Raw genomic sequence first — 23,072 nt, 5'->3', positions numbered from 1 at the left:
ATGATCTACTGGTGGGGTAACTCAGTATTGATCATTATTTATCACCTTCGTTCTCAAAAGGTCATCTCACTGGATTTAGAGGTCTACACTGACAGTTACTTTCTCTCATCAGCTTGGGATATTCCACTTGAGCTTCCATTGTTGCTGTTGAGAAGTTAGCTCTCAGTCTTATTGAGATTCTTTTTTTCTCTTGCTGTTTTGAAGATCAATTGTTCTTAGGGTTTGCACTTTCATTATGATATATCTCAGTGTTATTATATTTTTTAAAATTTGGTTCAGGTTTTGGAGTTTTGAACCAGAGAATTAGTGTCCTCACATTCTGTTTCAATATTGAGTCTCCCTCCATCTCTCTATTCTCTTTCTCGGGAACTCTTAGTTTTTAGACCTTCCCTCTCTATTGTCATCTTTCTTAACCTCTCATATTTTCCTTTCTTTTTTTTTTCATCGCTGCCACATTCTGTGCAGTTTCTTCAGACCGACTTCCATTTTTCTAATTACCTCTTCATCTCTGTGAGTCTGCTGTTTGACTTGTCTATTAAATTTGTCATTTCAGTTATTACAGTTTTCATTTCTAGAAGTTCCATTTGTATCATTTTAAGATGATGTTTGGTCAGTTCTGATAGTCTCTTGTTCTGAGTCATAATTTTATTACCCTCTTTTATTTCTTTATTAAACATACCTATTTTATATTTTGTATCTGATAATTACAGTCTCACTTGTCTTATTTTGTAGTTTGTATGTCTAGGGGCCCATGCTCGTAGTGGTTCTGTGTTTAAATCATGAGCCAAAGTTTCTTGGAACTTGATTTGTGAAAATTCTTTGAATCCTGGTTTTAAGTGTGTTCCTCTTTCTTTTGCCGCATTCCTGAACTCACTACCAACCTGCGATCTGTTGAAATGAAAATTTGCGCTTGGATTATTTTGTCTATGTGGGCAATGTGAAGTCTGCAAGTTCGGTAGCTTTATGATTAGGAATCCTCAGGGAAGATTTCTATTGTGTGTTTTTTTCCTTCCTTATCCAGAGTCAAGGGCAACACAAGCAAGTGTTCCTGCTGTTTCTTTCTGTGAAGCTGTTTTCTTACCCACTGAGAATTTTGCTTTTTAGGGAGACCTGGCTTTATGGAGGAATCGCAGATCGATTTTTTTACCTCGCATCAGCTCCCAAGCTTTGTCTCCAGTTTATTAAGCTCCAGTGATGGTGTGACTGGCACGGCACTGAGGTTCTTGGTTTTGGGAGTCATAATTTTTTCTACTCTGGCATCCCAGGATTTCTTGTCATCTTAATTATGTATTTAAAATACTATTTAAGTAAAATTTGATCTGCATTTTTAGGTATTATGTATGAGGGCCGGGGGTCCTCTACAGATCTGTGGTCTGCTGTATTGCCTGAAATGGAAGTTTTCAGTGGATTGTTTTCTTTTTACTCATATGTACAGATGTGACAAGTTGGAAAAGAATTAGGGGCTATTATCAGACTAGGTCTTTAATAATTGTGACAAGACTTGTACTTGGCTTGAAGTGGTTAATCAGGTATGTGGTGACTGAAGAAAATATTGGGCTCTGGAGCTGAACAGGGATCTAGCTAACATCTACAACTTTGAAGAAGTTGTCAGTGTAATAGCTGTCACATGCAGCTCATGCTCTTAGAGATTTGTCCTTCTCTAACACTTCATCAGTACTACAATACAAGCACTGTGACCTCAAATATATTCAATTACTAGTTCTAATCCAGCCTTCGTCCTTACCTACTCATTTATTATAATTAATACTTCATTTGTCACTTGAACCAGTAAAGAATTTATGCTAAGGTTTTAACCATGTGAATTCTTGGATAATTTATTTTGTGCTTTTCCTGAAATGTGCTGCCAAACTAACTTTGTTAGGTATTTTATTTGGCCATTGTTTTGTTGTCACTGCATATTTAACCAAGAGAGTGAGACTTTAGGACCATGCTTTTCCAGTTGGAGAACAGGACTGATTAGCTTCATTGTTTCTGCCTATTAACACCAGGGGTGCCAAAAAAATGTATACACATGACTTGTATTCATCTTTTGTTATCGGTATATATTATAACAATTTTAATACGGTTTTTTCCTTTCTTAAACTGTGTACACATTTTTTTTGGCCCCTTCTGTGTGTTGAGGTGGAGCAGAATTTATAATTCTTTGGGTTACAAAAGATTAAGTGGAGATAAAAAATACAAGAAAACAGTTTTAGTCTCACTATTTAGAAATAATAACAACATTTTGATACGTTTTAATTGTTTTTTAAATAAAAAATGATTATAGTGTATGTATAGTTTTGTTTTATAACTTGCTTTTATCACTTATTAATGGTACAAGCTTTCTCCATTGCATTAAATATTTTTCAGAACTTTTAAATAGTTACGGGATATATTCTGTGAATGTGTCATAATTTATCTAAACTTTTCCTACTGTTGGACAATCCGATTATTTCTAACTTTTGCTTTTATAAATAATGCTAAGTGAGCATTCTTAGCATACAAACATTTGTGCATACTCTGGATTATTTCCTTTTCATATTTTTAAAGACTAGTTATTTATGGATCATAGGATATAAATACTTCTGTGGCTCTTACATATAATACGGAATTGTATTCCAGGATTATTATGTGAACTAGGTTATGCTCCCACTATCAGTGTGTAACAATATCCATTTTACCACATCTTTTCTAAAATGTGGTAATTTTATGGTAATAATGATTTAAAAATAATCAGGTGAAATTTGCATTTTATTTTTTTTAAAGATTTTATTGGGGAAAGGGAACAGGACTTTATTGGGAACAGTGTGTACTTTCAGGCCTTTTTTCCAAGTCAAGTTGTTGTCCTTTCAGTCTTAGTTGTGGAGGGCGCAGCTCAGCTCCAGGTCCAGTTGCCATTTCTAGTTGCAGGGAGCACAGCCCACCATCCCTTGTGGGAGTTGAACCGGCAACCTTGTGGTTGAGAGGACGCGCTCCAACCAACTGAGCCATCCGGGAGCTCAGTGGCAGCTCAGGTCAAGGTGCTGTGCTCAATCTTGGTTGCAGGGGGCAGAGCCCACCATCCCTTGCGGGACTCGAGGAGTCGAACTGGCAGCCTTGTGGTTGAGAGCCCACTGGCCCATGTGGGAATCGAACCGGCAGCCTTCGGAGTTTTAAGAGCCTGGAGCTCTAACTGCCTGAGCCACTGGGCCGGCCCCCTGAAATTTGCTTTTTTGATTTCTAATGAGGTTGATGGTTTTTGATGTTTATTTTCCTTTTGCGTTTCTTTTGTAAGTTGCCTGTTAAGAGTTTTTTAAATGCATTTTTCCCATAACACGTTTATTTCATATTGATTTGTACATATGAAATATATTAACTAATTGACTCTTGTATGTATTGCTTATTATTTAGATTTTGCCTTTTAACCTTGCTCATAAGACACTTTATATTATCAAAATGTAGTGTTTGAGGTAGCACCCAAATTGAAGAGGACAGAAATGAATGAGTTTGAGAAAATGGAGATGGAGAGCTGAAGCCTAAGGTTTTTGCCACTCTTGACTGTGAGAAGGTAGGGGAGGAAGAGAGGCAGTTCCTGGTATTTTGCTTTGTATTGGAATTATGCCTTTTGAAAGAAGTTAAAAGTTGGATCTCTATATCATATAATTTGCTTTTTTCTTAATCTTCCTAGCCTCCACCAGGCAATGTGAAAATGCCTAATGTACCCAGTACACAACCAGCAATAATGAAACCAACAGAGGAACATCCAGCGTATACACAGATTGCAAAGGTTAGTTCATGTTACATGTGTAAATTCATATTGGAAATTACAATATTAATAATCACTATCATTTCATAGCAAAGTAATTCTTCATATGTTACATTCCTTATTGTGTAATTTTTAACTTACTTTTGAGTCTGGGTTAGCTACCTTTTCAGCTCTATAATACTGATTTCTTTTTCAACTTATAACATTTGCTTTATTCCATTTTTAGCAGTTAATTGAATTTATATGTTATTTTGGTGTACAATTTGTAGAGTGAAATTTGTATTGCCTTTGGTCTTTTTAATGCATGATACCATTACAGTAACAATGACAGAATAATAAATATGACTGGAAGAGAGTTATAACGGCTAAGCAAGGGACAGTAGTAGGAAGAAGAAGGTGGCCAAAATATGAGAGAAAAGGAGATAAATAGGATGCTTGGTATCACATAAAGGCAGATGGAGTTATAAACCAGAATTTCTTAACCAGATCTTTCTTTCACCTCATTATTTTATAAAATATAAGATGTGACACATTATTGCACTGGGAACCTTATGTACCATTTAACCCAATTCATAAGAGCCAGTTCAGCTGTCCCTTTCTCCATTTGCTTGTTTTCTTCAACTCTTCCCTTTCTCTGTTTTTCACTCATTTAGACACAGAGAACACCTTAATTTCGTTTTCCCAATTACCTTACGACTCTGACCACTCTTAGAATTTTCTCCTGTTCTAATGTGCGCAGCATGCCCACTGAGGGTTTTTTTAAAAAACCAAAAGACCAAAATGGGGCAAGTATCTCCATAATAGTTTCTGAAACTCATTTATAGTGAATTCCTACATTTTGGAAGAACTTTTGAATTAGGTTTCTAACATAGTAGAGGGAGAAGTAAGAAATAGCGTATCAATGATATTATATTTTATACTGATGACAACTTAGTCACTTATTGATTATTTTTTGTTCAGGAACATGCCTTGGCTCAAGCTGAACTGCTTAAACGCCAGGAAGAACTAGAAAGAAAGGCAGCTGAATTAGATCGTCGAGAACGAGAAATGCAAAACCTCAGTCAACATGGTAGTATCCAAAGAAGTTTGAAATAAAAACCACTTTTAAACACTTCGAATTATTCCTGCCGTAGCTCTAGGTCATTTGGTTTGCAGATCAAACCCTGCCCTGTGTTCCTGTAATAGCTAGATTAGACACCTTTCCTACCTGATACTGTATAGCTCTTTGATGTTGGTTGCTTTGCATAGTCTTTTGATAGATTAGAACAGTGTTAGCATTATCACACAGAATGTGATTGCGAATATGATAATTTTGGTTTATTTTAAGGCCAGGAGCCTTTGATTCTGCACTTGGCTGTCTTTGGATCTAATGAAGCTTTATGAGTACATGGGAGTGTGCCCTACATTTGACTCTTCTGGTTTCTTCAGCCTAGTTTCAAATTATCTGCCCATCCTCACAAGTGTATCCTATCTGTCAAGTCATGTTTACAAAAAGTATGTCTGTGGTGACTCTAAGAAGCCTAGGGTATTTCGATGATGACAGAGAAAGAAAGAAACGCTGAATTGATTATTTGTTATGAAATCCATTCAGGCTGTGACTACCAAAGGTCACTTCAAGGGCGTATTTTAGGGAAAGCTAGCAGTCTCTGGGTAAGAAGGGATGAGAGAGCTAGACAGGTCATCGTTAGTATGTCTGGGATGGTGATGGAATGACCAGTCTAGGACAACGCTAACAAATGATATGTTTGTTCCTTATCTTAGAATGTGTGAGTCTAGGGCCTCCTGAGGATACATTTATCTTGGACTGCAACATCGGAGGCGGCATCTCTAAAAGGAGAAACTAAATGTTTAATTGAAATCAGTGTTTCTGAAATACATGTAACTAAAATCTGCCCTATTTTCTTAGCACTGACTAATACAAGTTATCTCTATGAGAGATATTTTAGTAAAGATTGTAATGAAGAGTGGGAAATTTAGTTAGATTTGCAGTATGTTATACATTTAATCCTAGATACAATTCTGTGTAGTTGTTATTCTCATTGTTTAGATGTAGAAACAAAGTCTTCAGGAGGTTAAGTAAGTTGCCCAAGACCTCCTAGACAATAAGGGGCTGGGCACTTCCGGTTTCAGAGCCTTGTTCTTTATTGCTGTGCTCTGCTGCTTCTCAAATACTCCTGTGAGACTTGAATGGGAAATGTATGAACCATATAAAATTTGAAAAGGGTGACAAACAGTGGAGACATGTTGGGGAGAATCAGAAATAGGTCATGCTTTTTTTCCACTATGAAAATGCTCCTAGTCTATAAAATGTATGTAAACCCTAATTTTTAAAAGTTGTGGGATTATAATATCTAAATGAGAAAATGGCCTTTAGGTGCTATTTTTACCCTCTGTTTTTGATGTTTGACTTCTTTAACTTTAGTTTTTTTTTTTCTTCCATCACTTCCCAAGCCCCGTTTTTAACCTAATTTCTTTATATAGGCACATTATTTTTTTCCCCCTTCACAGTTCGAATTTGTTTTTCCTCTAGGTTTTTGACAGTGCTTTAATTCCTTAGCTTCGTTTCATGACTGTTTCATGTTTTCTCGTATTTTCATAGTTTTCATATGTGTGCCTTTTGGGTATTATTTTTTTGCGATTTTGAGATTTTCAAATTTGATACTTCGGTGTTGGTTAATCTTGTGTTCATGGAGTTAAAGTAGAAAACTCGGAAGATTTAGAAGCTGGGTCTTTGCTCTCCACATGGGTTAGTAATCAGATTTAAGTCTCTGAGGAGGAAAGTGTAGAGATTTGAAAACTACATGGCCTTCATGTGAGACCCAGATTCTTGGGACTTTGAAATAAATTTGTTTTTAGGGCAGAGTACTGAGTATATCCTGTGTTCTTTTTTTCCTTCTTGTTTCAACTGTACATAAATGGTTCCTGCTAAATATTATATGATATGACACTGGAAAATTATTTTCCCATCTAATAATGTTTTCTAAAATGATTTGGGGAAAAATTTTAAAAGATATAAAGCTTGGCTTTCAAAGTTCTCTAGGAATGTAGAGATACAGTGATATATTTGTAAAATATCTATTAAAGGATAAATAATGTGCTTTATTATGAAATAAAACAAAACAAAAAAGAACAGCACATATTTGTTCTAGTGTAAATAACTTTTTTGTTTTTTTAATTTGCAGGCAGAAAAAATAATTGGCCACCTCTTCCTGGCAGTTTTCCTGTGGGACCTTGTTTCTATCAGGATTTTTCTGTAGATATTCCTGTAGAATTCCAAAAGACAGTAAAAATTATGTACTACTTGTGGATGTGTAAGTATAGAATAAATTATATAATTATTACACAAGAGTTTAAGAGTTTCCTCAGCTGAGGAAAACCTATATAATGAGAACTGGCATTCTTTTGAGGAAAAGACTTCTCTGTCACATGGGTAGAATTTTACAACAAATCTTTTTCCTTGGAAAATCTTATCTAGGCAATATTTGCTCTGAAAATAATTATGCATACTATTTTTATGCAAATAAAGGTCATTCTGTTAAAGCATTATGACTATTTTTTAAAGGCATAAAATATTGTAATAATATAATTTTTCTTATAGCTTTGAGCACAATTTACACTTCATTTTCAAGTGAGGATGAATACTTTTATTATTGAAAGTACCTAGTATAGGATGTTTTATTGAATAGGACATTGAACATACGTTTTAGGCTGTGATGCTCACATTGCTTTGAGTATAATTACAACTCGTGGAATACCAAAATAAAATGTCGAGCTGTTAACAGTTTGCTGAATGTACACAGTATTCACACTTATGCTCTGTTTCGTTTTTATTCCAAAACAGTAATCCCGGGCCCATTTAATATCACCATGTCAGTAGGAGGTAGCTGTCAAAACTGCCCACCTGGATAAGCTCTGGGTTAATGGATAGTTTGTAGGGTGATTTATTGATGGAGGAAACTGTGTGTTTTTACTGTGTAATTATAGGGGACCTTTTTTTGCCCTCTAAATATGAGATAATTTTCCTTAAAATCTTTCAGGAGCATTCTTCATATATGTGAAATTGCTCTGGAGTGTGAAAAGCATATTCTTATGGATAGGACATTTTTACTCTTATTTTCAGTTTCTTTTAGACATTTTGTTGTTGATCTAATATCTTTTGCCGAATCCCCAGGGTCAGTAGTATTGTATATTTTTAATATTAAACGTTTTGATTCCATGTATGTGCTTGCTAACAAACTCATATTTAGTCAATATAATCATATATATGCATGTATTTAATAATTATATTTTAATGGGCAGAAATTGGCATAACATTTTACATATAAGTTCTTTGACTTATATGTACATATAAGTTATATTTACATATAAGTTACTTATATTTACATATAAGTTCTTTTGACTTATATGTTTTTGGTGGGGGAAATGAGGGTGGAAGAAAATTCAGTAAAGAATTAGTAAATAGAAATTGAATGGGGAAAATGACTAATTTTAACTGAATGATTAACTGCTTTACCAACTCCAATTGTTTTAAAATACGTGTTTTGTTTCAGAAATGTATAACTTTCTGAGATTGTTAGAAATAATATAGTTGGCTATAGTTTTTCCTAATCCTGTTCATTTGGCAGATCTATTAACTCCATGCAAAGAGGGCTCAAGATTCCAGTTAAGGTTCTGATTTGAAGAAGCATTTCCTGGAACAAATACTTCTTCAAAAATGACTTCTCTGAAGGTTGAGATTTGAGTTAGAATGTTCTGAACATTTAAATCCTTTTCAGGCAGTTAGATGCCATTTAATGTTACAGAGTAATAATTTTCTATCTCAGAATCTTTTGAATTCTGTGTTTAAGCCCTGAACAGAATTACTTTTATTTTGAGGCAAAAGATTTTGAGTAAGTATTAGTAAACTAGCTTTCATGAGAGTTAGAGGTCCTAATGGGAGTAAAGTACCATGTTTTCCCGAAAATAGGAGCCAGACAATCAGCTCTAATGCGTCTTTTGGAGCACAAATTAATACAGTAAAATAAGACTGAGTCTTATATTAATTTGTGCTCCAAAAGATGCATTAGAGCTGATTGTCCGGCTAGGACTTATTTTCGGGGAATCACGGTAATTAGTAGGAGTCATTCATGTATAATAGATTGGAACCGAATTTTAAAAGTGGAAGAGCTTCTGCTGAAAAACTGAAACACACAGAGGTTGATTAGCTCCATATTATTGTATCACTATAATCTAGCTGTTTTTCTCTGGAGTTTTTTTCTCCTAGTCTAGAGATTGTGTATTTATCTAGTTGTTTGGTGAGAGCACGTTAGATGAGGCATCCTAGAATGTGTGTTTTTGCCCTGTTTCAGTAATTATTAATTTTATTTGATTAATAATTTAAAGATATTTTAAAGTTTTATTTTTAATGCATGTTGAGATTTTTTTATTTAGATTCACTAGGTTTTCCATTTATTTTTAATTCAAGTAGTAATTCGTTGGTACATTTTTATTGTATTGATAATTTACATTGCAAATTATTAACTTCTGAAAGAATTTATTTCCTATAATAAATTCAGTCTGTGAATAAATATTTGAAAGTCCTTTTTAAAAATTATTAATTATAATGGATAAATGTGGTTCTTTAGGATCATAGTATAGTTAGACGGTACTCAGATTTTATTGTTTTTCGTCTATCAGGGAAAGTAATTATTAACAACATATGAAGAGTTTGCCAAGATCTATTTGTGCTAACTAAAGAAAGGTCTGCCAAAGGAGCTGAAATGGATCATAGTGTACTTTTTTTATTCTTTATTTTTTTAAAATAAGTTTAATTCTCTACCAAAATGCTGTTTTTATCCCAGAACTTTAGAAAATGGACAGCTTGATGAAGTTGAATTAATAATCTTCATAGATTGACTACATAGTCACTGGAAATTTCTACGTATTAATATTTTTAGTCCAGTGATTCTAATTAATTTTGTTGCTTAAAAATGTTATAATGAGATTGCAGAGGATACTTCTACAGTTTTCTCTTCTGTGTGTAGTCTGCTCTGGGAGAAGCCTACAAACCACTCTTGACAAACAGCTCTGAGTAAAGGATCTTTTTCCTCCCAAGTCCTGGTTTTTTTCTTGGCAGGCACTACTTTTCTTCTTGGGCCTTGGATCAAGGGACACATCACATGTTTCCTTCTTAGGGAAGAAGACCTTACGGTAATGCTTCTCTGGTTTAGCTCTGTAATTGCCTATTAGGAGAGGGCCAAAAGAATTTTTGCCAGTGTGTGTATTAGGACTCCTTTTCCTGTGATTACTCTGTTTTCAACTCAAATGTGTAAGAAACAGCAGTGTTTTGAAAAATGGGTAGAATACATCGTTCTTAGGAAGTATTTTTTCATTTATAGCTTTTGTTGAATGAACTCATAAATTGAATGTAAACATTTGTTTTCTATTTTGTTTTCTGATTCCACAGTCCATGCTGTAACACTGTTTCTAAATATCTTCGGATGCTTGGCTTGGTTTTGTGTTGATTCTGCACGAGGGGTTGATTTTGGACTGAGTATCCTGTGGTTCTTGCTTTTTACTCCTTGTTCATTTGTCTGTTGGTACAGACCACTTTACGGAGCTTTCAGGTAAAATGTACATTAAAATGTGTTCTTTAAAACTGTGAAGTCAATCATTCATGGTACATACACCTTGAAGACAAAATTGACACTTTTTCATTTAAAAAATTTTTATTATTGTATAATATACCTTCAGAAAAAGCCATATATAACATGCCTGTGTATTCATTAGGTTTTGTAAGTCATAAAATCCCTTTCTTTTCTCCCACTTGAGAAAAAGATTAAATATGAAAATTAATGAATGAAAAATGAGAAGTGTATTAGGTCTTAATAGTTGTAAAAGATTCTATTCCATATGATACAATTGACTTTAAGGAAAATTTTACTCTTTATTTCCCCTTTCAAAAAATGTCACAAGTGGTGATTACAGACAGCCTAAGTCTTAAATGAACCTGGGTAAGGTAAATATACATGGGGTATTTAAAGTGAGTCACTTTCACCTAGCAACTTGGTAATTATTTTCTGTGTATATTAATTTTTGGTTTTTCAAAAGACAGTAACATTTTAAAACTAGATTGTAAGAGTAATTAAATAGAATACTTTGTATGGTATATTTTAATCAGTGGTTAGGATTAACATTTCTTAAATGTGTCTTCTGTGGGATATTAATAGGCGGTGTGTAAAAAAGGGTTCATATGCTTAAGTTGGGAATAGCTGGCTGGTAAAGTTAAGCAAGTCTCTTCATTTTTGAATTTCTTAGACTCTTTAACAGCCTAGTGTGCTTTGTGATTTGACCATGAAACCATTATTTTTTGTATGTGAAATACGTTTTGGACTACTTTAAGAAACAAACATTGGGAGATGCTGATTTAGATGGTAGCCCTGTTTTGAGTCCATGTATTCCATCATTTATCAATGCATTTTTATTTGAGTAAATTAATTTATGAATAATGAACCTCTTTCAACTCTCACTGATGAGGGGCAGTATTACTAGGAAATAGGCATGTGTTGTGCAGATGATATGTTAGGGAAATTAAAGGGCCACATTCAGTTCTTTAACTTTTTTTTCATTTCAACATACAATTTCTTTGATTAACCACAATGTATATCTATCCCCCTTCCCCCTGCCCCACAACACAGGCAAACAAAACGGAATTTAGAAACCCAGATATGTAAATGGAAAAAACAGAAGGAAAAGAGAGATTAGGGAATTTGGAGAGAAAAGGTATCATTCAACAAAAACTAAATTGGTTAGAAATAGAATGAAGGGAAGAAAATTGGAGCAGGGAAAATGAGGAAAGAACTTTTGGATATATTGATATATGGGAGGTTGGTTGTCAAGGAATAGGATGAGGTTCCCCTGTAGATGTAAGGATGTAAAGGAATTGAAGGGACCTATTTACTCCTTGCATGATCGGTGAAGAGAGTTACAGCTGTTCTTTTCCTTATTATTTAAGCCTGGATCACAGTGTTTTAAAATTTTGACATCAGGACTCTGCCTGCCTACTTTCATCATGTTACCAGTGTATCTACAGTGATGCTACTGGGTGGGAATGGGGATGTCTTTGGGATTTTAAACCTTCTATGACCAATGTAGACAAAGGCCACCATTAAAAGCCAGCTTTTACCTTTTATTATTTGAAGTCAGTTCCTTTTTATTCCCTTTTCTTTGCCATTGAAATAAAAATGCTTTGTGGAACATTTTTACTTCTGGCATTATTAATCTATAGTGTAAGTTCTTAGCTGCATCTCACCCCTTTAGAGTGTATCACAAATAATGTTAATTAGTTTTACTGTTCAGAGCAGAACTGTGAAGAAAAATTTTTTATGGGGAAAGTCGAAATTAAAATATTTGAAATCATTAATATACCTTCTCAGTGTATACCTTGGGGATTTTCTTCACCCAGATTGTCAGGTGTTTCTGAATCTGTTAAGTCTCTTTGGTTTTTTAGTTGCCCAGAGAATTTTTTTTCTTTCTTGTAGATGGGTGATAATTCCATATTTCTAGAGTAGCTGTTAACTTTGTGGTGGAGTGCTAAAAAAGAACTAGAGAGCTTAGCAGGAAGTCTTTATCCTAGAATGATCCATTCTTTGTTGTCTCTTAGTCAGTTGGAACTACATTTTAGTTGCCACATATAGTTTATCTGTTCTTTTGCTTCCCTGTTGACTCAGAGTCTAAAAGTAAATAAACTCAGTATTTCAAGAAATTCCTTTTTAAAGGTTAATGATTAACCTTTTATCATGAACTCATAATTTGCTTAGTAAATAACCTATGAGTAAGTAAACTGTTTTTTTATATTAACTCAAACCTGAGAAGAAAAATATAATTGTTTTACTGAATTATAAAATGCCTCTAGATTGAGTTAAAGTATTTGATAATAGCCTTAAAACTCATTGAAAAATCTACATTTGATTATATTCAATAATCATATATAATAAGTCATACTAATAATTACATACAGTGATTTTGAAATGTGGTAAAGGTAGATTCCATTTAGGAATAATCATCTTTAAATTAGTTATTATGCAACATGAAAAGTTGGTTTTCCAGTGTCATCTGAGTTTCTTTTTTGGTATTTCATTTGAAAGTTCATTATTTCACTAGATTCTTTTAGAGAGATATTATTATTAAGATAAATAACTTATAATTTCAAATAGTTGGAAAATATAAAGTACCCAAAGGTTAAATTAATTACTCATTGAACACTAACAGTATACTAGGCTGGAGAGAAAAAGAGACATGATACTTGCCCTTTAGAAATGTGTAATATAATTTATTTAAAGGTAGACATTTCTGAAACTTTGGCTAGTAGAATTCATATGTAACAATTGAGTGATATTCAGACACCCCAAAAATGTTTGAATACCAAAGGAAGTTAATGTTGGTATCATACTCAGTGATACTTGAAAATAATTGATCTTATATTTATACAAGTTAGTCTTCTCTTAGAGTTACCTTTTGAGGATTTAAATTTTTAGTATTTTTCTCTGATACCGGGGTAAAAAGTCCTGTTTATTGACACCATCAGAATATCAGAATGTTCATGAAAAAGATGGTTTTCAAACTGTATAAACTACTGTTCTATATGAATATGATGTCTCTTAGTTTTCAACCAAGAGCTTCTTTTACTGATAATACTTAATGGATATTGTCCTTCATAAGGTAATCCCATTGCCTGAATTTGAAGGAAAATTACGTAGGGAACTTTGAGGTGTATGTGCTTTTAAAAGTTGTTTATTATGTATCAGAATTAAACGTGGAGTTGTCACTTTGTCCTTTACATGTTTTTAAAAGATTGTAACTATGTTCTTAATTTTATGCTTCTACAAATCACTAAGCATTATATAAATTCTCTAAAATATTAGGTAATTATTAATGAGGCAGTGTGTTGTTGAAAAAGTATAACTATTGGAAACATACTGAGAAAGGACTAGAATTCTGGCTTTCCCTTTTACAAGTTGTGTGCTTCTAGGAAAATGCAGTAAAACCGCTTAGTGCCACAGTTTGTTGAATGTAAACTGGGGATAATATTTGCAGAGTTAATAAGAGAATTAGAGGTAATGTATGCAAAGTATTTGGCTTTATAGGTGGTCAACAAAAGGTAGCTGGAATGAATGTTTTACTTTTTTGTTTTTGTTAGGTTTTATCATTTACTTTGATGATCCACAAAACAGTTATCTTTTGCTGCTTTTAGTTCATTGTCTTTTGGTTCCCCAGTCTGCGCTACGATGTTTCCCCGAAAATAAGACCTAGCTGGACAATCAGTTCTAATGCGTCTTTTGGAGCATAAATTAATATAAGACCCGGTCTTATAATAAAATAAGACCCAATATCATATATCATATCATATCGTATATCATATCATCATATCATATCATCATACCATACCCGGTCTTATAGTAAAATAAGACAGGGTCTTATATTAATTTTTGCTCCAAAAGACACATTAGAGCTGATTGTCAGGTTAGGTCTTATTTTCCCGGGAAACAAGGTAGAGGAAATCATGATTTATATTTAAGGCATATATAGGTCGCCAGATAAAAATAAACTTTAAAAAATCTAGTCTGATAATCTAGTCTTCTGGGGTTTTTTTTTCGGTCTATGTTTAAAGTAATTACTGGTGTATATGGGTTTATATTTATTGTCTTTCTGTTTATATCTACTACTTACTGTATAAAACATATCATATACTTTTTTTCTTTCTTTGATTTCTTTTAGATTAATGAAGTTTTTATGTTTTTTTTTAATTTATTGGGGTGACAATTGTTAGTGAAATTACATAGATTTCAGGTGTACAATTTCAGGTGTACAATCATCTATAAATCCCATTGTTGTGTTCACCACCCAGAGTCAGTTCTCCTTCCATCACCATATATTTGATCCCCCTTACCCTCATCTCCCACCCCCCACCCTCCTTATCCTCTGGTAACCACTGAACTATTGTCTGTGTCTATGAGTTTTTGTTTCTCATTTGTTTGTCTTATTCTTTTGTTGTTTATGGTTTATATACCACATATCAGTGAAATCGTATGGTCCTCTGCTTTTTCTGTCTGACTTACTTCGCTTAGCATTATACTCTCAAGATCCGTCCATGTTGTCACAAATGTCCTATATAATCTTTTCTTACCGCAGAATAGTATTCCATTGTGTATATATACCACAACTTCTTTATCCATTCTTCATCTGTCGAAGGACATTTTGGTTGTTTCCATGTCTTGGCCACTGTAAACAAAGCTGCAGTGAACATTGGAGCACACGTGTCTTTATAAATGTTTTCAGATTATTTGGGTAGATACCTAGGAGACGGATTGCTGGGTCATATGGTAATTCTATTCATAATTTTTTGAGGAACCTCCACACTGCCTTCCATAACGACTGCACCAGTCTGCGTTCCCACCAACAGTGTATGTATGAAGGTTCCTTTTTCTCCACAGCCTCTCCAACACTTGTTACTATTTGTCTTGTTGATGATAGCCATTCTGACTGGGGTGAGGTGATATCTCATTGTGGTTTTTATTTGCATTTCTCTGATGATTAGTGACGTTGAGCATTTTTTCATACGTCTATTTGCCATTTGTATGTCCTCTTTGGGGAAAGGTCTCTTCAGGTCCTCTGCCCATTTTTCAATTGGGTTTTTTGTTATTTTGTTGTTGAGTTTCATGAGTTCCTTGTATATTTTGGATATTAGCCCCTTATCGGAGGCACTGTTTGCAAAAATCTTCTCCCATTCAGTTGGTGGCCTCTTTATTTTGTCGATGGTTTCTTTTGCTGTGCAGAAGCTTTTAAGTTTCATATAGTCCCATTTGTTTATTTTAGCTTTTACTTCCATTGCCTTTGGAGCCAAATTCATAAAATGCTCTTTGAACCCAAGGTCCATAAGTTTAGTACCTATGTTTTCTTCTATGCACGTTATTGTGTCAGGTCTTATGCTTAAGTCTTTGATCCATTTAGAATTTTTGTACATGGTGACAGATAGCAGTCCAGTTTCATTTTTTTGCACGTGGCTATCCAATTTTCCCAGCACCATTTATTGAAGAGGCTGTCTTTCCTCCATTGTATGTTTTTAGCTTCTTTGTCAAAAATTATCTGTCCATATTTCTGCGGTTTTATTTCTGGGTTCTCAATTCTATTCCATTGGTCTATGTGTCTGTTTTTCCGCCAATACTATGCTGTTTTGATTATTGTAGCCCTGTAGTACAAGGAAAAATCAGGGAGTGTGATACCTCCAGTATTGTTCTTTTTTCTTAAGATTGCTTTGGCTATTCCAGGTCTTTTGTGGTTCCAAACAAATCTGATGGTTTTTTGTTCTATTTCTTTTAAAAAATGCCATTGGGATTTTGATGGAGATTGCATTAAATCTGTATATTGCGTTGGGTAATATGGCCATTTTAACTATGTTGATTCTTCCAATCCATGAGCACGGAATGTCTTTCCATTTCTTTGTGTCTTCTTCAATTTCATTCAAAAATGTCTTATAGTTTTCAGCATATAGGTCCTTCACATCCTTGGTTAAGTTTATTCCTAGGTATTTTATTCTTTTTGCTGCAATTGCAAAAGGAATTGTTTTTTGTATTTCTTTTTTCTGAGATTTGATTGTTAGTATATAGGAATGCAATGGACTTTTGTACAATGATTTTGTAGCCAGCAACTTTACTGTATTCATTGATTGTTTTTAATAACTTTTTGGTGGAGTCTTTAGGGTTTTCTATATATAGCATCATGTCATCTGCAAAGAGTGACAATTTAACTTCTTCCTTCCCAATTTGGATGCCTTTTATTTCTTTCTCTTGCCTGATTGCTCTGGCAAGAACTTCCAACACTATTTTGAAAAGCAAAGGTGATAGGGGACAGCCCTGTCGTGTTCCTGAACGTAGAGCAAAGGACTTCAGTTTTTCACCATTAATTATGAGATTAGCTGAGGGCTTGTCATATATGGCCTTTATTATGTTAAGATTTTTCATTCTATACCTATTTTATTAAGTGTTTTAATCATAAATGGATGTTGTATCTTGTCAAATGCTTTTTCTGCATCAATTGATATAATCATATGATTTTTGTCCTTTATTTTGTTTATGTGATGTATCACATTGATGGATTTGCGCATGATGAACCATCCTTGTGCCCCGGAGATGAACCTCACTTGGTCATGATGAATAACCTTTTAAATGCATTGTTGTATTCGATTTGCTAGAATTTTGTTTAGGATTTTTGCATCTGTATTCATCAGAGATACTGGTCTGTAGTTTTCTTTTTTTGTGTTGTCCTTACCAGGTTTTGGTATCAGGGTAATGTTGGCCTCATAAAATGAGTTACAGAGTACTGTCTCTTCTTCAATTTTTTGGAAGAGTTTGAGCAGGATTGGTATTAGATCCTCTTTGAAAGTTTGGTAGAATTCACTAGTGAAGCCATCTGGTCCCGGACTTTTGTTTTTGGGAAGGTTTTGGATGACTAATTCAATTTCGTTACTGGTGATCGGTCTGTTTAGATTTTCCAGTTCTTCATGGTTCAGCCTTGGAAGGCTATATGTTTCTAAGAACTTGTCCATTTCTTCTAGGTTATTGAATTTAGTGGCATATAGTCCTTCATAGTATTCATGCATGATCCTTTGTATTTCTGTGATGTCCATGATAACTTCCCCTTTTTCTTTTCTGATTTTGTTAATTAGTGTCTTCTCTCTTCTTATCTTAGTGAGTCTAGCCAATGGTTTGTCAATTTTGTTAATCTTTTCAAAGAAGCAGCTCGTCACATTAATTTTTTTCTATTGTCTTTTTGTTCTATATTTCATTTAGATTTTTGTTATTTCCTTTCTTCTGCTGACCTTGGGTTTCACTTGTTCCTCTTTTTCTAGTTCTTTAAGGTGTAACATGAGGTTATTTATTTGGGATTTTACTTGTTTCTTGAGATAGGCCTGTAATGATATAAATTCTCTCTTAAAACTGCTTTCGTTGCATCCCAAAAATTTTGGTAGGATATATTTTCATTGTCATTTGTTTCTATGCATCTTTTGATCTCTCCTCTAATTTCTTCTTTGACCCAGTCGTTCTTTAAAAGTATGTTGTTTAATCTCCATGTATTTGTGTTTTTTCCTGCTTTTTACAGTTGATATCCAATTTCAAAGCCTTGTGATCAGAGAATATGCTCGGTATGATTTCAATCTTCTTAAATTTGCTGAGGCTGATTTTATGTCCCAATATAAGGTCTATCCTTGAGAATGTTCCATGTACACTAGAAAAGAATGTATAGTCTGATGTTTTAGGATGAAGTGCTCTATATATGTCAGTTATGTTCATTTCATCTAATGTGTCATTTAGGGCTGCTATTTCGTTATTTATCTTCTGTTTGGATGATCTATCCATAGCTGTCAATGATGTATTTAAGTCTCCTAGTATAATTGTGTTTTGGTCAATTTCGCCCTTTAGTTCTGTTAGTAGTTGCTTGGTATATTTCGGTGCTCCCTGATTGGGGGCATAAATATTGATGACTTTTATGTCTTCTTGTTGTATAGTCCCCTTTTATGAAATGTCCATCTTTGTCTCTTGTTATCTTTTTCACCCTGAAGTCTGTTCCATCTGATATTATGGCTATACCTGGTTTTCTCTGGGTACCATTTGCTTGGAGTGTCAATTTCCACCCTTTCACTTTGAGTCTATGCTTGTCCTTGTAGCTTGTATGCTTGTCCTTGTAGCTGAGATGTGTCTCTCGGAAACAGCGTAGGTTGGGTTTAGTTTTTTGATCCAAACTGCTACTCTGTGCCTTTTTATTGGTGAATTCAGTCCATTTACATTTAGGGTGATATTGATACGTGAGGATTTCCTGTCATTTTATCTTTAGTTTTCTGGTAAGTCTGTGTCTCCATTGTTTCTTTGCCTTTTTGTTGTTGTCTGTTATTTCTGTGTGGTGGTATTCTATGATGTTTCCCTCTGTTTCTTCTTTAATTACAGTATATATTTCAGTTCTGGTTTTTTTTTTTTTTTTTTTTGAGTGGTTACCCTTAAGTTTATGTAAAAGAAAGTTTGATATTTAGAGTATTCCATTTTCTTCAGCACGCTTACTTTCTCCATTCCCATATTCCAGTTCAGGCCTTTACTCTCCCCGTTTTTATATTGCCACAAATTGTCCCTGTTGATGGTGGTCGAATAGCCTCCTTTAGTATTTCTTGTAGTGCAGGTCATGTATTAGAAAATTCCCTCAGCTTCTGTATGTCTGGAAAGGTCTTTATTCCTCCTTCATATCTAAAGGATATTTTTGATGGATATATTATTCTTGGCTCATAATTTCTCTGTTTCAATTGTTTGAATATTTGGTTCCACTCCCTCCTGGCTTGTAGAATTTCTGTTGAAAAATCTGGTAATAGTCTAATGGGCTTTCCTTTGTAGGTTACCGTCTTCTTTTCCCTGGCTGCCTTGAGGATTCTTTCTTTGTCATTGATTTTAGACAGCTTTAATACAATGTGCTTTGGAGAAGGCCTGTTGGGATTGAGGTAATTAGGTGTTCTGTTTGCTTCTTGGATTCAAAGATCCAGTTCTGTTCACAAGTTTGGGAAGTTATCATCGACAATTTGTTTGAAAATATTCTCTGTTCCCTTCTCTCTCTCTTCTCCTTCTGGTATGCCCATTATTCTTATATTGCTCTTTCTGATGGAGTCAGAAACTTCTTGTAGAGTTCTTTCATTTAAGTTTCAAGTCTCTTTCTTCTTCCATCTGTGTAATTTCCAGGTTTCTATCTTCGATGTCACTGATTCTTTCCTCCATTTGGTCAACTCTACTACCTAAGATGGTTATTTCATTCTTGATTTCTTCTATTGAATTCTTAATCTCCAGAAATTGTATTTGTTTTTTTTTAAATTTCAATCTCTTTTGTAAAATGCTCATGTTGTTCTTTGATTGTGTTTCTGAGTTCATTAAACTGCCTTTCTGTGTTTTCTTGCATCTCGTTGAGTTTTTTCAGAACTGCAATTTTGAATTCTCTGTCATTTAAGTCACATATTTCCATGTCTTTAAGTTCCTTTTCTGGAGACTTTTTGCTTTCTTTCTGAGCTGTCTTGTTGCCTTGGTTATTCATGGCAATTGCTGATTTATTATTTCTCTTCCTAGACATCTACACAATGCGGGGATTCCCTGGGAGACGGGCTTCTCCTCTGTTAATAGTTCACCTGTGTCCCAGGGCGCAGTGTCCGTGTGGGTATGTGGAGAGCTTTTGAAGTTCCAAAGCTCTTCCTGCACCAGATTCAGACACTGTATGTTTCAGCAGTTCTGTTTACTCCTGCAGGGATCCGCGCAGATAGCTGGGACCAGGGGCAGGGTGAGTTGTGAGAGGTGGCCCAGAGCAATGGCGGTGACCACCACCATAGACCACCATCATAGCCGGTCCTGCTTCCACAGCTCCCTCCCCTTTGCCTTAACTAGTTGGGCTGTGAATTTGTGTCTGCAGTCCACAGTTTTCAGAACAGCACATATTCTGTTCTTTTGATCTGACACTGCTACTGTTCCGTTTCTAGCACTGGTCAGGTTGGGGGCGGGGCAAGCTCTGGGAGGCTGAAGGAGGGGGCGGCTATTCTCTTTGCCTAAGGCTTCCGTTCTCTGCTCGGCAGTGAGGGCTTAAACCACCTTTTTCAGCCTTCTTCCCTTGGTCTTTTCTCCGAGGTCTGTGCCGTGAGCGTTGGGTTCAGCCGTGTTATATGCTGCCCCCTCAACCCTGTGGGCTATAAGCGGAGCCCTAGCAGTCCGAGTTCTTCCCTCTCCCGCAGCTGCGGAAGATCCGGGATGCAGTGAGCTCGGAGCACTCAGCTAGGTCTGCGTCCTGCGCCCGTGGCTCCGTCTCCGCACTTCTCCCTTCCCTCCTCCCCCGCTAGTTCGAATCGCCCACCTTTAGGTGAATTCAGTAGTGTGCCTCTTCGTCTTGCCTGTCTGCTGTGCAGGGAGTCCTTTGTGGAGTCATTGTTGTTCGATTAGTTGTAAATTCCAGGGGAGCTTTACAGATGCTCGCCTCACGCCACCATTTTGATGATGTCCTTTATGTATTTTTATATTATCTCTTTTATTTGTTTTAGTTAGGTCTGCTTGGTAATGAATTGCCTATTATTTTACTGAAAATGTTTTCATTTCACCTTCATTTTTTAGCTTCAGTGAGGTATAATTGAGAAACAAAATTGTATTATATTTAAAGTACAGTGATAATTTGATACTCGTATACTTTGTGAGAAGATTCCCACAATGAGGTTAATTAACACATTCATCACCTCATATGTTTACCTTTTATTAATTGTTGTCACGAATGCTTAAGATCTCCCTTAGCAAATTTCAGTTATATAATTTTATCAGCCATAGTCACTATGCTCTACATTAGATCCTTAAACATTATATTTTATAAGTGAAACTTTGTACTCTTTTACCAATTTCTTTCCATTTTCCCCAACTCCCAACCCCTTGGTTTGAGGAAACTGTCATATTTTCAGTTTGTTGGGAGTTTTTTTAATCCTGAATAGTGTTAGATTTTTCCCCCAGATACTTTTTCTGTCTCTGCTGAGATAATTATGAGGTTTTGTGCCTTTATTCTATTAATATAGTGAGTTGCATTGATTGATTTTCAGATATTGAATCAACTGTTGACAATGTAAGAAATGTCCAGACGTGTAGAGAATTTTTCTGAGCTTATTTGAGCCAAACTGATGCCATATATTGGGGAGCAAAATCTCAAATACTCTGGAGAATGGCAGTTTTGCAGCATATTTGATATATTAGAATCAAAGAAGAAGATGTAAAAAGGTAGTAGATTAAGGAGGTGGGAGAAAGCAGAGCGGGGAAATCTCTAAGATTGGATAAAAGGCAAAATGGCAGAACACTTCTTGTACGTCGGTGGGTACAGGACAGTTAATTAATATTTATAGCACATTATAGTATTTGGAGAACAAGATAATGAGGGATTCTGTGGTCTCATGCTCTAGAGGTCTTGTGTTCTGGTGCCAGTGGTTGTGCCTTCGAGGAGTAGGAAAAGAAAATTACTCTGACATTTTAAAGGTATGTTATCCTAGATCTGCAAGAACTATGGAGAGAGCTCCTTTCCTTTGCAAAGGAAGCTATAGGCCTGGGATTTTGACTACCTACCAATTAGAAATTTATGATCAGACCATCCTGTGTGGTTACTTTCAGTTACTGAGCTTGTCAGGCCTGCCATGTGCTCCCCACTACTCCCCCCCACCCCAGCTTGTCAGGTTTATTGCGTAGCCCCTTTTTCATGCACACGTTTGTGGGATAAATCCCATTTGGTTGTGTGAGTCACCTCTGGGAGCTGCAGTGAACGTGCTGATTTTCATGGCTTATTCTACCCTCATTGAAATATCTCGCCAGGAGAGTTATGGGAGAAAGGAACAAGCATTTCCAGGTGAGAATGCTAACAGACTGACGTTGCTCTTATCTAAAGTTCAGTTTTCATGCATAAATGTTCTCAGTTTATTTATGCCTTTGGTCAGAGCATTGAAATGGTTGTTTTTGAATTTTGTCCAGCTTTAGTTTTTGGGGAGGAGAGGATTTGTTGACTTCATTACTCTGTCATGATGGAAGTGAATTTCCGTTTCTTGATTTTCAACTTTCAGGTGTCTTACACTCATTTCCTGATAGGCATGATGAAATGTTAACTTTTCTATTGCTTGTGTGGCCCCACGAGCTTTTTACACCAACACATACACCCTTTATTCCCACAGCCCTTCCATTACATGGAATAACATTTTAGATTAGGTTAATATTAGGAGTTCCTTGTTTACTACGTAAATAGTATTTATATCTGGACTTTTTAGTATATTACTACACTTTCTTTTTTTTTGTACAACTACAATTGCTACCGTAAATAGTTGCCTTGTTTTGGTCTCTTGCTTCATTTTATACACACCCACCTGCCCACCCTTCTTCCAATTCCTTCCATATTGTCTGGCATAATTGAAAAACTGTTGTCAAATATGTCAGGTGATCTCGATTTCATTTCTTTTTCTCCATAGAGACATCTTTTTTAGAGTCCTCAATTATCCTCCCCTCATTTGAACTGGTTGGTTTCTGTTATTCTGACATTTCCTTTTCTTTCTCTTGTGTTAGATTTCTGTACCAGGGTCTTAAGTCTCTTTCTTTTTTTCTTTTTGGTTTACTCTATCCTTTTTGGTATAGCACATCCTCTCGCCCTCACATCCACAGACTGCTGAGAAACTGGTATAAACGAGATTTCTGTTTTTCTAGAGTCTTAACACATCTGGAAATGCTTATTTCTTACAACACATTTAACTTACAGGTTGGAAATTATAGCC

General features: G+C 35.1%; 1 protein-coding gene across 1 annotated transcript in view; it reads left to right on the top strand.

Annotated features, from left to right (window-relative positions):
* SCAMP1 (secretory carrier membrane protein 1) overlaps window positions 1-23,072 on the top strand; it is an 89,855-nt gene that overhangs the window by 37,190 nt on the left and 29,593 nt on the right. The window contains exons 3-6 of the mRNA XM_081054077.1: window positions 3,668-3,766; window positions 4,706-4,814; window positions 6,928-7,056; window positions 10,191-10,350. Coding sequence (XP_080910203.1) covers window positions 3,668-3,766; window positions 4,706-4,814; window positions 6,928-7,056; window positions 10,191-10,350 — 497 coding nt within the window. The remainder of the gene's footprint in view (window positions 1-3,667; window positions 3,767-4,705; window positions 4,815-6,927; window positions 7,057-10,190; window positions 10,351-23,072) is intronic.

The sequence above is a fragment of the Rhinolophus hipposideros genome (genome assembly GCF_964194185.1).
Source record: "Rhinolophus hipposideros genome assembly, chromosome: 7".
Lineage (NCBI taxonomy): Eukaryota > Metazoa > Chordata > Mammalia > Chiroptera > Rhinolophidae > Rhinolophus > Rhinolophus hipposideros.
The sequence above is the reverse complement of the archived record's forward strand: the minus strand, read 5'-3'. Positions and strand labels throughout refer to the sequence as shown.